Source organism: Mobula hypostoma, chromosome 27 (assembly GCF_963921235.1).
Source record: "Mobula hypostoma chromosome 27, sMobHyp1.1, whole genome shotgun sequence".
Taxonomy (NCBI): domain Eukaryota; kingdom Metazoa; phylum Chordata; class Chondrichthyes; order Myliobatiformes; family Myliobatidae; genus Mobula; species Mobula hypostoma.
The window spans coordinates 29,232,216-29,248,825 of record NC_086123.1 but is presented as its reverse complement, the minus strand read 5'-3'; the positions used below and the strand labels follow the sequence as shown (position 1 = coordinate 29,248,825).

The following is a 16,610-nucleotide window of genomic DNA, read 5'->3' as shown; positions in this document are numbered from 1 at the left end:
CACCAGTCCTCCAGATTTGGGGATTCAGCTCAGGGCTAACAACCTTGATTGATAAAATAAAATTGTTATGGAATCCTTCTACATCTGAGTGCGACGGTATTTCTGAATCTCCACCCAGGACCTGCATGACTGACAGTAGTGAAAACTGAGAGAAGCTACTGGCGTGATGAAGAAAGCTCTGAACACCGCCAGAGATGGAGGGCCTTCAAAGCTGCCCTAAACACTAGCGGGCAGTAAGTAAGACAAACACAATTCGTCCAATCAAAGTATCTATAACGGGGAGTATGTAACTAACTGCATAATGGGGGATATTAAACACTTCTTAATAAAACTTTTAAATGAAATTTCAGTCCAAAGTTTCACCCCTGATGATAAGTTAAGAGCCACTAAATGGAACTCCTACAGTGGAATTGGAGGATAAAATAAACTTAATTAGTTGGGTTTTCAAATAGAGCTGAGGTCTAATTTGGGCACCAAATTAATTAAAAAACTGATGGGAAATTAGAGAGGTGCTTATTAGATGAACTGCGCCTTGTAAGGCATGAAAATGCCCGACGCTGGCCTCTCAAGTCTGAGTCAATGTCATCATCATTATTAAATGATAATAGAGCGAGTTTCTGTAAGAATATTCACACAGTGTTCCTGACAAATACTTTCACACCGTCCTCCAAAAGACATTGTTCAGAATAATGTTTCTTTGTGCTTTCACAAGTTTAGACATCTAATGGACAGGAATCAACAGTGGATGTTTCAAGCCAAGACCCTTCATCAGGACTGGTGACATGTAGTGCCGGCAAAGGGCCTCAGCCCAAAACATTGACTGTTGATTCCTCTCCAAAGATGCTGCCAGCCCTGCTGAGTTCCTCCTGCATTTTGAGGTGTCCATATTGGGCAGGTTGAAAGCAGGTCCTTATCACTAGGAGAGAGTGATGGGGACCTGACTGGCTATAATTTAATCACACTCTAGTCTGTGGATCAGTTTGATTAATGGACGATGCTGGAAAACTGTGATTCCAAGTTCCAGCAGAGAAGTTTTAAAGTTGCTATTGTGTCTTGCTAGCAGGCTGGTGGAAATAATTAATGATCAGAAATATTGCTGAGGTTAGGATTGTTTCTAGTGAATTATATTGGGTTTAGTGGAGGATATTTAGGAGTTGCTGCAATTGGTGATTGGACCTTCAGGTAATGGAAACAGGGGATTGATGTAAGATATTGGAGAATGGGGCATTTATTTGGGAATTGGTTTGTCCAGAGGCAATGTGGATGGAGTTGAAGTGTTTCATTGTTTGGGAATATTTGATTGGTGTTTGTAGCTGTGTTCAGAGGAAAGATGAGGGTTTTTCTTGGGTTTGGGGTATTATGTATTAATGGGGTGTCCAGGAGAGATGTGAATTGAGACGACGTTTACCGGAGATACGAGACTGATGTGGTTATTTGGGAATTGGAACCATATCGGGGGGAAATGTGGATATTTACTGCGCTCCGGTGTATTTAGTGGGGGATTAAGCCCGTGTCGGTCGAGGGGAGGGCATACGGAGGTTGTTCGGGGCACCGGATCACGGCGGGGCTGATTGGATTGGGATGTGTTCGCTGGGGGTCGGGTCGCGTCTGGTCGAGTTTGGCAGCGCCTAACGCTTGTAACTCGGGATTCTGCAGCCATATCCATAATATCACTGCGCTCCAGAAGGAAGGACGAGAAGCTGGTGCCAAAGAGGGGGGAGAAGTATGTGGAGCAACATGGCGAACTTTTAATAAGCGGGGAAAAGAAAGGAATCGGAGAGCGAGCGGGAGAGAGAGAGACAGAGCGAGAAAGAGAGTCGGAGCGGAGCCTGAGGAACTGGTGTCGAGAGTCGATGGCGAGGTTCCCCTGCGCTTGGACGGTTTAGTGAGGCGAGAGCACAGAGAACAGCACCATGGAGGCAGACAGCAAGAGGGAGAAGGTGAGGGAGAACAACCATTTACCCCCTTCTCAAATTCCTTCCTCAAGTAACCCCCAAAAGACAGTCCCCCGTTATTTCACCCCGCTTTGTATCCTGAGAAATGTTGAGAGGGGTGGGGCGTTGAGTTTTGAACTTTTTGTCCCGAGTTTCACTTTTCAACGTGCGGCGAATAATGTTCTTGTTTTTCCAGTGATTCGTATCTACCTCAGTGAGGTTTGCCTTTCCCTCCCGGAATTTAAGTTAAGATAAAGGGAATTTAGCGGCGCAGTTGATGTCCGGTCGGTGTGCAAATAATGAAGCGCAGATTCATGTTTCGGAACCAGCATCCCCCCCCCCTTCCCCTTCCCCTTCCCGAACAAGCAATAGTTGTGGGAGGCTGGGGCCTGTGAGCTCCGACTGCAGGATCTCTGCCTTCGCCTCGAGCGATCCCCAAACCGCGCGATTAGTTTTCCCTCAGCAACAAGCGCCCCAACACTGTGGGGAGCGTCACCCAATTCCCCCTCAAGATACGCATACGGAATGTGTGTGTGTTGGGGGGAGGGCATCTAATCGGTCTCTGTGTTGCGGAGTCTTTAAGGAAGGAAAGACGAAGCAACTTTATAACGGTTTTTTTATGTTTGAAGATAGGAATGTTATGGGTGTTTTTTTTCCCCGAGAGAGAGAGCGCGATCGGTTCGGTTGTTTCGAATGTGCAATACGAACCCAGCTCCCCACAAGTAACAGCGCACAAGTTACCTCCCTTCTTTGGAACTTGTCCGGAGTTTAGAAAGCGGTGACCCGCAAGCGAGGGAAAAACATAAGAGTCCGCGATCAACCAATCCAAGGAGTTCACGACTGTTTGCTGTTCTGTACATAAAAGTTTGGAATTATCGACTTTCTCAAAAGACTGTTTACTTCAAACTATGTGTGTGTGTGTGTGTGTCTGTAAGTCTGTATGATTATTTTGGGAAGTAAGGGTATTCCATGTAGTTGACAATATTGATGCCCTAATTTAAGAATTAACGTGACATGGTCTGGTGTTGGCTGCGGAATGATAGGTTGCAGGTTCAATCCCTTACTGTGCTCAGTTCATGATATGAGCCGTACTGAGCAGGAAAGCATTTAATGCGGTCCATTTAACATGAAGTATCTGAGTAATAACCAGGCCTCACTGTATCTTAAGAAGCAGCAATTCGTTAAACTCTTGGAGTAAGTTCCCGATCCTGTGCAGTATGACAGAAGTCTTGAGGCTTAAAAAAAATGCAAGAGCAGCTTAGCTTTAAGGGGGGAAAATTGCCAATAAATAAAAGATGTAATCAGTGCAACATTGTAGGAAATAACTTGGCTCTGATATAAAGCTTATTGCAGATGTTGGAAAAGCAGAATAAATTGTTGCTTCATTTTGGAGTGTTGCTTCATTTTGGAGTAGGTGTCTTAAGCAGATGGCTCTTAATCTATTTAATAGTTTAATTCATTACTTTGTGCATGCTTTTAAAAATACAATTATAGAAATTGTATTACAACTCAATTCTCTGAGACCATACCCTTCCCTTGGTATGGAATGACTTTGACACTTGACTTGCCATTTGGAACGTTGTATTTTGAAACCAGAGTTCATCTTTTGTATGTTGGTCTAATTTTTCAACTATACTGGTTGCCATTGCTTCATTGAAAGCAGAATTTCATCTGCACACAATCCTCCTTTGAAATGTGCTTTTGGTGGATTTATTTGGTATATTGGGATTGAAATATTTGGTCAAAATGTTTTTAACCAACATACTATATGATGCCCAAAATTACACGTTGTAAATTATTCCAGCAACGACACCTTTCTTATCAATTAAAAAAAATTACAACTACACATTTTCACTCACTCACTCCCTACACAGCCTAAGTTTATAAATGCAGTCTTCACATGAAATTGTGTGTGTGTTTGTGTATATGTGTGTGTGTTTTTATTAGTCCAAGTGAACACAATGGAAAAAAATGTCATCCTCTTGGATTCCAGCTGCCTTGTTGGATCTCTTTGAATGCCTTCCCTATTTCTTCACAATATGGGGCATGGGATTTGTTTGCTGATGGCTGCACAAGCAGGCTTTCAAAATCAGGAGTGTGCCAAGTTCGGCACTGATTAATGTTATTCAAATTATACACAATGTACAGTAATGTGTAGAAAGAAAATCTGCCATAAAACTTGAGAGAGTTTAAAACTTTGGTACTTTGGAAATGCATAGATTTATCTATGACTATCGCGTTATCTCAAATTTCATTTATTAATAAAACAATGGCATTTTTTGTGTCTAATTTAGGATGCTTTTGTTACAAATTTCCAGTCTTTCAGTTCTTTGTGGTAAACAGCATTGTGACATTTTCTGAAGGATGTTAAATTTGATTGTGACAATATTACTGCTTGCATATTGGCGGATTATTTTCAGCAAATTGCAAGGTGATCTGTTTGTTCTTTTTATGTATATCTTTTTGGAAATATTTTACAAATAGTAAACACCCTTATGTATTGATTATCTAATTTTAAGTATGTTTTCTGAGATCTTGCCAATGAAGGCAAACAGTGCAGCTATTCTACCATATACAAAAAAACGACTTGGACTGCGTATATTAAGCAAATACATATCTGTGAAATTTGGGCAATTGTACTTAGTTACTGAGATATTTTTGATTGTCTCTACATTCCAGTATTCAATCTATTCCATGTGTTTAGAGTTAATTTTACAGTTAAATGGGTGAAGCTGCCCTATGATATAGCAGCTCTGGGTGGTCTGTGAAGACCTTTCACTCATTGCCGCTCCTCTGCTTTAAATAAAAATATTTTCTGGGAAGAGGAGAAATCATTGATGGGTTGGAATTTTGGTAATTGTATACTTTGTACCACTTTTTTTTCTGTCTTGGCCAATTTGCCAATTATTGCTCTTTCTTTATGGTTTATTGGGAGGTTACCACAGGCAAAATTTTCAGCTGTTTCATTGATTGCCATTTTTATTAGCAGGAATATCACTTGGAAAAACTGGTACATTCCAGTCCCAAAATACTTCAAGACTCCATTTTCGCTACTGATTTTCACTGTAGACGTAGAGTACAAGTTGCATCCGTAAATATATTCCTGCCTTTTTTTAGAACCTCTTTATTGATCCTTTCCAGGACATCAGAGATGTTCTCCTTCTTCTGCCTTTGAAGCTGCCCTCACTTGCATCTCCTCCGTTTGCTAAACATCTGCGCTCACCCCATCTTCCTGTCACCTGAATGGGGATAGAGTTCTTCGCGTCCTCTCCTACCACCCCATGAGCCTTCACGTCATTTGCTACAACTTCCGCCATCTCCAAAGGGATCCTACTACCAGACACATCTTTACCTCACTTCCGCGCCCCAACTGCTTTCTGTCAGGATCGCTCCCTCCATGATTCTCTTGTCCATTCATCCCTCCCAACTAATCTCCCTCCTGGCACTTAACCCTGCAAGTGACCTGTCCACTTACCTCATTGGTCACCTCCGCTCGGTGTCCCAAACAGCCCTTCCAGGTGAGGCAACCTGCGAATTTGTCTATTGTGTCCGGTGCTTTCGAGGTGGCCACCTCAGCGTTGGTGAGACCCGTCGTTAATTGGAGAATCCCTTTGTCGAGCACCATTGCTTCATCCACCAAAAGCGGAATTCCCTGATGACCAAACATTTTAATTCCCATTGCTATTTCTATTCCAATGTGTCGGCCCCTGGCTGCCTCTTGTGTCACGATGAGACCACCCTCAGGGTGGAGGAGCAATACCTTGTATTCTGATTGGGTAGCCTCCAATCTGATGGCATGAATATCGATATCTCCTTTCTCTTGTATAAAAAAAAAAGCCCTCTGCCTCTTCTTCTATTCCCCACCCTGGCCTCTTGCCTCTTCTCACCTGCCAATCATCTCCCCCGGTGCCATTCCTCCTTCACTTTCTCCTGTGGTCCAGTCTCCTCTCATCAGATTCCTTCCTCTCCAGCCCTTTACCTTTTTCACCTGCCTGGCTTCACCAATCACCTTCTAGCTATTCTCCTCCTTCTCCTCTCCCTACAGTTTATTCTGGCATCTTCCCCCTACCTTTCCAGTCCTGAAGAAGGGACTCGGCCCAAAATGTCAACTGTTTGTTCGTTTCCATAGGTGTTGCCTGACCTGCTGAGTTCGTCCAGCATTTTGTGTGTGTGTGTGTTACTTTGGACTTCCAACATCTGCAGCATCTCTTGTGTTATTGGCTCTTTGATTCAGTTGTAATATTGCACTGGATTGGATGCTTCTGTGGTTGCGGTGCTGTTGTCATCATGCTAGAAGATTTGTATGAAGTATGAGCTTCAGCATAAATAGTCTTGAATCCCTGTTCAGGCATTGACTTTATTATGAAGGCAACACGGTAGTGTAGCGTTTAGCACAACATGTCAGTGACTGGGTTCAATTCCTGCAGCTGTCTCCCTTGTGTGGGTTTCCTCCAGGTGCTCTGGTTTCTCCCCTCGTTCCAAAGAGGTACTGGTTGAAGTTAGTAAGCTGCAGGCATGCTATGTGGCACTGAAAGCATAGCTACACTTGTGGGCTACCCACAGCACATCCTTTGACTGTGGTTGTTGACACAAGCAATGCATTTCAGTGTACACTCAGTGGCCACTTTACTAGCTACAGGAGTGGAAGCTGGTGTGGTCTTCTGTTGCTGTAGCCCATCCCCTTCAAGGTTCAGAGATGCTCTTTTGCACACCACTATTGTAATGCATGGTTATTTGAGTTACTGTTGCCTATCTGTTGGCTTGAATCAATCCAGCCATTCTTCTCAGAGTTATCTCATTAACAATGCATTTTTGCCCATAGAACTGCCACTCACTGGATGTTTTTTTTTGTTTTTTGCACCATTCTTTGTAAACTCTAGAGACTTGTGTGTGAAAATCAGGAGACCAGCTGTTTCTGAGATACTCAAACCACCCTATCTGGTACCAACAATAATTCCATGGTCAAAGTCACTTAGATTACGTTTCTTCCCCATTCTAATATTTGAACAACAACTGAACCTCTTGACCTTGTCTGCATGCTTTTATGCATTGAGTTTCTGCCACATGATTGGCTAATTAGATATTTGCAGTAACAAGCAGGTGTACCTAATAAAGCAGCCACTTTCAATAATTTGTACAAATAAAGTTAATCCTTATTCTTTTTAAATCCTTAAAAGTTCTAATCTCTGGGAACAAACCTTTGCATGTTAGAAATGTAACTGTGTCATACCCAATCCAATCTGTGCTGAGGAAACTTTATTTTGTGTGTGTGTATGTGAATCTGCAGCCATCAATTCCTTAAAATTTTTCAAACCTTGGAGGGTAAGATTATCTGTTTGTTGAGGAGCTGTGGGATAAATGCATGCCCACCTGTGCTGAATTAGATCATATCAATCGGGTTGTCATATCCTGTAATGCCACGACTCACAATCCTTGGGATAATGAAGGACAAAATCAGCCAGTATTATGCAACCAACAAAGGTAATATTGAAATGTAGATTTGCTGTTTTGTAGGATTGGCAGGCTATTTGATCACAGATGATGGAAAACAGACTGAATGAGAGTCTAATCTGTCACCATGTATGTGTATGTCCAGGAAGGAATTAGTGATTTGAAACTCTGACTTTTCTACTTGTTAAGCCAAGGACGGTGAGCCGTCTAGTTATACAGCATAGCGGCTCCTGTTGATTCTAAGCTAATTCAGTGCAGTTGGGACCAGTCTGTATACCACAGCTGCTCAGCAAAGGGAGAGACTTACCCACCAACATTTCAGTAACATGAAAGGATCAATGGGCGCTAACATGCACAGATAGTTTTATAGGAAGACGCATGATGTGTCTTGAGAATAATCTAGCTGGATTGAGAACAAGACATGGTTAAATCTGTGACATGCAAATCACTCCCCCCGCCCCCCCGCAGTCCTGAAAATGGTCTTGGCCCGAAACGTTGGCTATCTATTCACTTACATAGATGCTGCCTGACCTGCTGAGATTTTGTGTGTTAACATGCAAATGATTGTGTCTACAGAGTGTGAATGCTGAAAGTAAGGCAAATGACTTTCCTAAGTGGGACAATTTATCTGTGTTTGCGTAAGATGATCATTTGGCTAAGGTACCAAAAATGTGTCAGGATAGAGAGAGAAGCAGATGGAAGGGGAGCAAATTGGCAAGAAAAGTGAAAATGAGACTCCATGCATCCACTCACATTCAGCATTGTTTTTTTCTCCTCCTTAACCTTAGGCTGACTCATTTTGCCACACTCTTACATCGTCACATCTGCTCCATTGGCTTTTTCCTTTGCACTCTTTCCAATCTGAGTCTTAGGACTGTGTATCTCCTATCTGTTCCCACATCATTCTGGGTAGTTTTCAGTTTTTTGGCATCTTATTTCTTTATGGCTATGCCCCTCCTACCAACTTCTGTAAACCGTAAAGATACGTGAACATGTATTTTGCTTTTTTTCGTGTCTGGTATCTATGTATAATGAATATCCTGAGAGCAAAATATTACAAACGTGAAAAAATCTGCAGATGCTGGAAATCCAAAGCAACACACACAAAATACGGGGACTCAGCAGGCCAGGCAGCATCTATGGAAAAGAGTAAACAGTTGACGCTTCAGGCCTCAGGACTGAGAAGGAAGGGGGAAAATGCCTGAATAAAAAGGTTGGGGGGAGTGGAAAGAGGATAGCTGGAAGGTGATGGGTGAAGCCAGGTGGGTGGAAAAGGTCGGGGGCTAGAGAAGAAAGAATCTGGTAGGAGAGGAGAGTGGACAATAGAAAGGAAAGCAGGGTGGGATGCAGGGGGAGGTAATGGGCAAGTGAGAAGAAGCGAAACATCAGAGTGGGTAATAGAGGGTGGGGGGAGGAATTTGTTCACTGGAAAGAAAAATCAATATTCATGCCATCAGCTTGGAGGCTACCCAGATGGAATATAAGGTGTTGCTCCTCCACCCTGAGGGTAGCCTCATCTTAGCACAAGGGTAGGTCATGGATTGACACATCAGAATGGGAACTTAAAATGTTTGGCCACTGGGAAGTTGCACTTGTGGCAGATGGAACGGAGGTGATCGATGAAGCGGTCCTCCAATTTACGACGGGTCTCACCAACGTAGAGGAGGCTGCATCGGGAGCGCCTGATACTGTGGATGACTCAAGTAGATTCACAGGGTGAAGTTTAGCCTCACCTGGAAGGATTGTTTGGGGCCCTGAATGGAGGTGAGGGAGGAGATGAATAGGTAGGCATAGCCCTTGGGGGAATAAGTGCCTGGAGGGAGATTAGCAGGGCGGGACAAATGGACAAGGGAATTGTGGAGGGAGTGATCCCTGCACAAAGGGGATGGGGGAAGTAAAGATATATTTACTTTTACTTTTGGTTAACTGGAACCTTGGCAGCTGTACTAGCGATACGATTGGCTGAATGGTTGCTCTGTACTGCTTGCATTGATTTAGCACTTTTAACAAATCTGATGTAGACATTGAAAATAAGGACACAGTTTGTCAGTATGTCACATGGAGATGACCTGAAGTTTAGTCAATAATTCATTTGTTATGTGCCGTGTCATGATGTGGGCGATCATGGTATTTCCGTGACCATGACTGTTCCTGGCAAATTTTTCTACAGAAGTTGTTTGCCATTGCCACCTTCTGGGCAGTGTCTTTACAAGACACGTAACCCCACCCATAATCAATGCTCTTCAGAGATTGTTGTCTGGTGTCAGTGGTTGCAAAACCAGGACTTGTGATGTGCTCCAGCTGCTCATACAACCATCCCCCACCTGCTCCCGTGGCTTGGGTGGGCTGAGCAGGTGCTCCACCTTGCCCAAGCATGACTTCCAGGCTTGCCAGAAGGAACACCTTACACCTGCTTTTGTAGAGACGTATCTCACCCCACCACCCTGGTCTCCAGTTAAAATGAGGAGAGGGCTGCAGGATCAGAAGTGAAGGTAGAGAACTCGGTGGCTGAAGATCAGCTCCGATCCTGTGGAGGATTTAGAGTCTGGGTGCAGAAAAGGAGCCAGAAATGTAGGGTGCACAAATCACAGTGGATCGGATGAGATTATAGATCTGGAAGGCCAAGGAGGGGTTTAAAAACAAAGATGAGAATTTCAAAATGGAGGTGCCAGAAACTATAAAAACTCTGTTTGCTTTTATAACCCACATTACCATATTACATAAACCACCCTGCCAAGCTCAAGAACTGCCAAAGTTCTTAGCATCGTTCTTGCGTGCAGTGTGGCGCAAGACTTAATTTACTGTGCCTGACATCATGTTGCCATCAATCACTTCGGTTTACTCAGTTTGCCATGTTTTCATATATTCACATTATCACAATTTTGCCTTTTCTTCCATTAAAAGAATTTAACAAATATGCCAATAATATTAAACCTGGTTCTGATTAAAACTCTTCCAGATGAAGTGAAGAAATTATTCTGAAGGTGTAATTTCCACTTTCAGTGATCTGGATGGACGCAGAAAGGACAATTCTAAATTTAAAGTTATTTTGAAGCTAGGGATTGGTGAAGCTGCTGATAACTCACCAAGGTAGATTGCTGGGCATTGTTCTTATTTTCTTCCAATCTGGCCTACTTGTCCCTTGGAATTTATGTTTGCATTGAAGTTTGGATTTTAAATTACTAATACAGCATGCACAGTGGACCTCAGTCTTTATGAGGATCACAACCTTGTTGTAAGGTTTGGTGGCTTGCATTCTTCAATAACCCAAAGAGCTATGTTGGCTGAAGTTAGAGATTTATGCTTTGGCTCTTGATAGGGTCATCCATGCCAAACATCTCAAAGGATAGAGGCCAAACTAAGAGTGGTCCACCATTTCTCCAGGTTCCAGGGTTCAGCTCCGGGCTAACAACCCTGAATGGTCAAATATTGCTGTTTCTGTAACAGTTTTGAAGAATCCTTCTATATCTGTGCCTGACGATATTCCTGAATCTCCACCTGGACTTGTGTGACTGACAGTAGTGAAAACCAAGTTACTGACATGATAAAGGAAACCCTGATTACCTCCAGAGATGAAGGGCCTTCATTGCTGCCCTAATCACCACCAGCGTGCCGGGCAGTAGGTAGGATACACAGTGCAGTCAGCAAATTATTTCATTCAGTCAAAAATTTATAGAAAAATCATTTCAAAGTACGTATATGTCACCATGTACTATCTTGAGATTTAATTCTTTGCAGGCATTCACAGTAGAATTGAGAAAATACAATAGACTTTGTTCAAAACTATAAGTACTAAGACTGACACATCAATGTGCAAAAGAGGAGAAATTGTGCAAATTAATAAATTAAAAAGTAATAAATAATACAGAGAACATGAGTTGTAGAGTCCTTGAAAGTCACTCGATAGGTTGTGGAGACAGTTCAGAGTTGATGTCAGTGAAGGTATCCACATTGGTTCAAGAGCCCATGGTCTGTACCTCCTGCCACCAGGATCAATGATGCTGATTACACAGCATTCTAGAAAGTTGCATCAGTGCTGAAGGTGGGTATGTATACGCAATGAAGTGGAAAATTAAACATGACCAATCCACATTAAGTCGTACGTTGGACTGGTCTTTGGATTAGTCCTGAAAAAGGGTCTCAGCTCAAAACATTGACTGTTTATTCATTTCCAGAGATGCTGCCTGACCTGCTGAGTTCCTCCAGCATTTTGTCTGTTGCTTCAGATTTCCAGCATCTGCAGGATTTCTTGTGTTTATTAAGTTATATCGATGATATTTTTCTTTCAAATTGTATCTTGGATGGCAAGCAATTAAAGTAACACGGCCTTGCAAACGACCTGCAAATCTGAGCGAGTTAGAAAGTATTGAAATAATCTTGATTTGAGTGAAAGGAAGTGTGATGTGATACACTTTGACAGGTTCATTACCAAGAATGGCATAGGAAAGGTTGATGGAATGAAGCCAAGGGAAGCTGGAAAGCAGTGGGGGTTGGGGGGTAGAGACGGTAAGAGAGAGAAGAGGCGACAGTGGGGGAGGCTGGCATTCTCCGATAGCTAGAAATTCTGATTTTTATCAGGAAACAGTAAATGAATCGTGGAGCTTTGAAAGCTCCTGTGTTACCATGGCAATTAAATGGTAGGAGATCCTGCTGTTCTGTGCTTATCGAAGAGTATTTTTTTTTGGACCTGCAGAGAAAATTAATGCTGGAACTGCCTTTGCAAAGGCTGAGTTTTCACCTTCTCCGAAAAGAATTCCAAGTATTTTGCTAGTAGTATATTTATTCCACACTTAATTTGACAATACTCTGATTTTGTGGGAAGGTAATGTTGAAACCCCACTGTTATAATCTACCAGGAAAATCATTGTTAGACTCGCGCTTTGGTTTTTCTCTCTTGAACTTTCAGCTGGATTTTATTTTCTCCTCCTTTGCAATTCTGTCCACACGCAGAGACTTTGGTGACTATGCTGGTGTATATTTTACATATCTGGGCAAACTTGGGGCAAGCAAAAATTATTTCTTCCAACTAATCCTAACATGCTTTAAATATTAAAGAAAGCTGTATTGAAAACTAGGAACAAGAGTGGACCATTCAGTGCTTTAAATCTGCTCTGCCAGCCAATGCGATCGCAGCTGATCCTCTATCTCAATATCATATTTCCATTTCCTTCTCCCCACTTAAAATAGAAAAACCTACAGCACAATACAGGCCCTTCAGACCACAAAGCTGTGCCAAACATGTCCTTACTGTAGAAATTACCAAGGGTTACCCATAGCCCCCTATTTTTCTAAGCTCCAAGAACCTCTTAAAAGACCCTATCGTATCCATTTCCTCCACAGTCACTGGCAGCCTATTCCACGCACTCACCGCTCTCTGCATTTAAAAAAAACTTACCCCTGACATCTCCTCTGTACCTGCTTCCAAGCACCTTAAAACTGTGCCCTCTCATGCTAGCCATTTCAGCCCTGAGGAAAAAGCCTCTGACTATCCACACGATCAATGCCTCTCATCATCTTATACACCTCCATCAGGTCACCTCTCATCCTCCGTCGTTCTAAGGAGAAAAGGCCGAGTTCACTCAACCTGTTTTCATAAGACCTGCTCCCCAATCCTGGCAACATCCTTGTAAATCTCCTCTGCACTCTTTCTATGGTTTCCACATCTGCCCTGTAGTGAAGCAACTAGAACTGAGCATAGGAGTGGGGTCCGACCAGAGTCCTATAGCTGCAATATTATCTCTTGGTTCTTAAACTCATTTCCATAATTGATGGAGGCTAATGCACTGTATGTGTTCTTAAGCACAGAATCAACCTTTGCAGCAGCTTTGAGTGTGCTCAGGACTCGGACCCCAAGATCCCTCTGATCCTCCACACTGCCAAGTGCCATCATATTTGACCTACCAAAATGAACCACCTCACACTTATCTGGGTTGAACTCCATCTGCCACTTCTCAGCCCAATTTTGCATCCTATCAATGTCCCGTTGTAACCTCTGACAGCCCTCGACACTATCCACAACACCCCCAACCTTTGTGTCATCAGCAAATTTACTAACCCATCCCTCCACTTCCTCATCCAGGTCATTTATAAAAATCATGAGGGGTAAGGGTCCCAGAACAGATCCCTGAGGCACACCACTGGTGACTGACCTCCATGCAGAATATGATCCACCTACAACTACTCTTTGCCTTCTGTGGGCAGGCCAATTCTGGATCCACAAAGCTATGTTCCCCTGGATCCCTTGTCTAGAAATCATTGTCTTACTCTAAAACAGGGGTTCCCAACCATTTTTATGCCATGGACCAATACCATTAAGCAAGGAGTTTGTGCAACGAAGATCGGGAGCCCCGTTCCAAAACATGCCGTGGCTTGGCCTCCACCTCCCACTGCTCTTCTGACCTCTGCAGCTTTGCCAAAGGTCAAAATAAATTTAAGTGGGTATTTGTCCCCTTGTACATCCCTGAGATTAAGTTTCTTGTGGGCATTCACAGCAAATGCAAGGAAATGCAATAGAATCAATGAAAAAATGTGCACAAAGATGGACAAACAATCATTGTTGAAAAGATGACACATTGCGCAAATGTGCAAAAAAGAATAATAATAAATATTGAGAACACGAGCTGTAGAGTCCTTGAAAGTGAGTCCATAGGTTGTGGAATCAGCTCAGTGTTGGGGTGAGTGAAGCTGTCCACTCTGGCTCAGGAGCCTGATGGTTGAGAGGTAATAACTGTTCCTGAAACTGGTGCTTGGGACCGAAGGCCCCTGCAGTAGTTTCCTGATGGCAGTAGTGAGGAGAGGGCATGGCCTGGATGGTAGGGGGCTTTGATGGATAATGCATCCTGTGACAGTGCTCCTTGTTGATGTGGTCAGTGGTGGGGGAGGGCTTTACCTGTGATGGACTAAATCCACTACTTATTGTAGTCTTTTCCATATCAGGCAGCAATACAACCAGTCAGTATACTCTCCACTGTGTAGGTAAATTTACCATCAAAGTACTTGTATATCACCACAGACAATCCAGAGATTCATTTTCATGTGGGCATGCTCAAAAATCCTTAATTGAATAATAATCAGAAAAGAATCAATGAAAGACTGCACCACTTGAACCTTCCACCAGTGTGCAAAAGACGACAAAGTGCAAATACAAAAAGAAAGAAATAATAATTAAATAAGCAATAAATATTGAGAACATGCGATGAGTCCTTGAAAGTGGGACTGTAGGTTGTGGGAACATTTCAGCGATGGATTGTGAAGTTATCCCCTTTGGTTCAAGAGCCTGTTGGTGGAAGGGTAATAACTCTTCCTGAGCTTGGTGGTGTGAGTCCTGAGGCTCTTGTACCACCTTCCTAATGGCAGCAGGGAGAAGAGAGCATGTCCTGGGTGGTGGGGGGAGTCCCTGATACTGGATGCTGTTTTCCTGTAACAAAGCTTCATGTAGATGTACTCAATAGTGGGGAAGGGCTTCACCTGTGATAGACTGGGTGTTGGTGTCTCCGTACCAGGCTATGATGCAGCCAGGCAATATGCTCTCCACTACACATCTATACAAGTTTGTCAAAGTGTTGGATGTTGTGCTGAATCTTCGCAAACTCCTAAGGAAGTAGAGGCACTACTGTGTTTTCTTCGTAATTGCACTTGTGTGCTCGGGCCAGGACAGGTTCTCTGAAATAATAAAACTGAGGAATTTAAAGTTGCTGAACCTCTCCACCTCTCATCCATAGAAGTTTGTCAGAGTTTTAGCTGACATGCTGAATCTTCACAAATTTTTAAGAAGGTAGATGCTGCCATTAAATTTTTGTAGTGACACTTGTGTGTTGGACCATGGACAAAAACCATGTACTGAGCAAGCAAGAAATTCTCTTCTCAGTTTGAAGTGTTTTATCTTCAATCCCAGATTGAGACGCCTGGTTCTTCAATCTCTGTGCCAAGGATACAATCCTCCTTGCATTCAGCCTATAGAGCAAAAACACAATCTGCTGTACAACTCAGTGGGTCTGCAGGCATCTATGGGAGCTTTGCCAGAATTTCAATTAGATCTTATTTTATTCCTCTAAACACCAGTATATACAGGCACAGTAGATCCAATCTCTGCTCATGTGACAATCCGGCCATTATAGGAAGTGGTCTGTAAACCATAGTTGCACTCTGTCTATGACAAGTATGTTCTTTCCTTGGAACAGAGAGTCCTTTAGGCAGGACTTCGGGCATAGCTTTGCTAAGGCTCTGTACACTTGTGAAGCTCATGAAGAAATTCATGTTGAAGATCTTTGAGCCACAAGCGGTCTGCCTTAGAGACTAACATCAGAACATCTTTCAAGTGGGCAAATGCTCGTAAGGCGTCAGGCCCCAATGGTGTACCTAGCTGGGCACTGAAAACCTGTGCCAACCAACTGTTGAAGGACATCTTCAATTTCTCGCTACTGCATTCAGAGTTTCCCACATGCTTCAGAAGGTCATTTGTCTCAAGTTGAAGGTACCTGCTTTTTAATACAAGGAAATCAAGACTTGTGTATCAACACCATTGCACGCTTGGGAGGCAACTTGTAAATGGGTAGCTTCCCATCATTGTTTCCGTAATCCTGTAAAATTAATTAAGTCAGATACATTATATGAGATCTGGTATGTTCTGGAGATTTGAATCTACTATTACTATCTTTTTCCATTATATCCTTTGAAATTCTTCAAGTTTAGATGTTGAAGAGGTGACTTGACAATTGAAACATAAGACATAGGAGCAGAATTAGACTATTTTGCCCATTGAGTTTGCTCCGCCTTTTCAAAAGAGCTTTGATCGGTGCCCAATCCAGGCAACAAAAGTTCTGAGAAGAGGTGACTTCAATCAGGTCCACTGCCTGAGTACAAAAGGCAGCAGCAGGTCGGTACCGCGAAAAAGAGCTTTGACCAGCGACTGTTCAGCGTTTGGGCTTGATTAGCAAGAACAAGTTAAAGGAAGGCGAGGCGAGTGCAGTGGCCATCGTCACAGCAGCCGTCATCTGAGTGGACAGAGAGTGGTGATCTTGAGGCTTTAGCCCTTTGAGGCTTCAGTCAGAGAAAGCAAAGGAAAAGAAAAGCTCTCTTTGCTTTTCCTTCCCTTCTTTATACAGTATCTGCTCAGCTAGGGTAGTAGAGATGCCAGGCAGGGTAGTAGAATGCTCTTCTTGCAGGATGTGGGAAGGCAAGAGACCTCCAGTGTCCCTGATGACTACAACTGTGAGAAGTGCATCC

General features: G+C 43.1%; 1 protein-coding gene across 3 annotated transcripts in view; it reads left to right on the top strand.

The window, feature by feature from the left end:
• Window positions 1-1,674: 1,674 nt before the first annotated feature.
• Window positions 1,675-16,610, top strand: part of ttc28 (tetratricopeptide repeat domain 28) — a 960,596-nt gene continuing 945,660 nt past the window's right edge. For all 3 annotated transcript variants that reach the window (XM_063034167.1, XM_063034166.1, XM_063034165.1), the window contains exon 1: window positions 1,675-1,940. In XM_063034167.1, coding sequence (XP_062890237.1) covers window positions 1,914-1,940 — 27 coding nt within the window. In that variant the 5' untranslated portion in view covers window positions 1,675-1,913. The remainder of the gene's footprint in view (window positions 1,941-16,610) is intronic.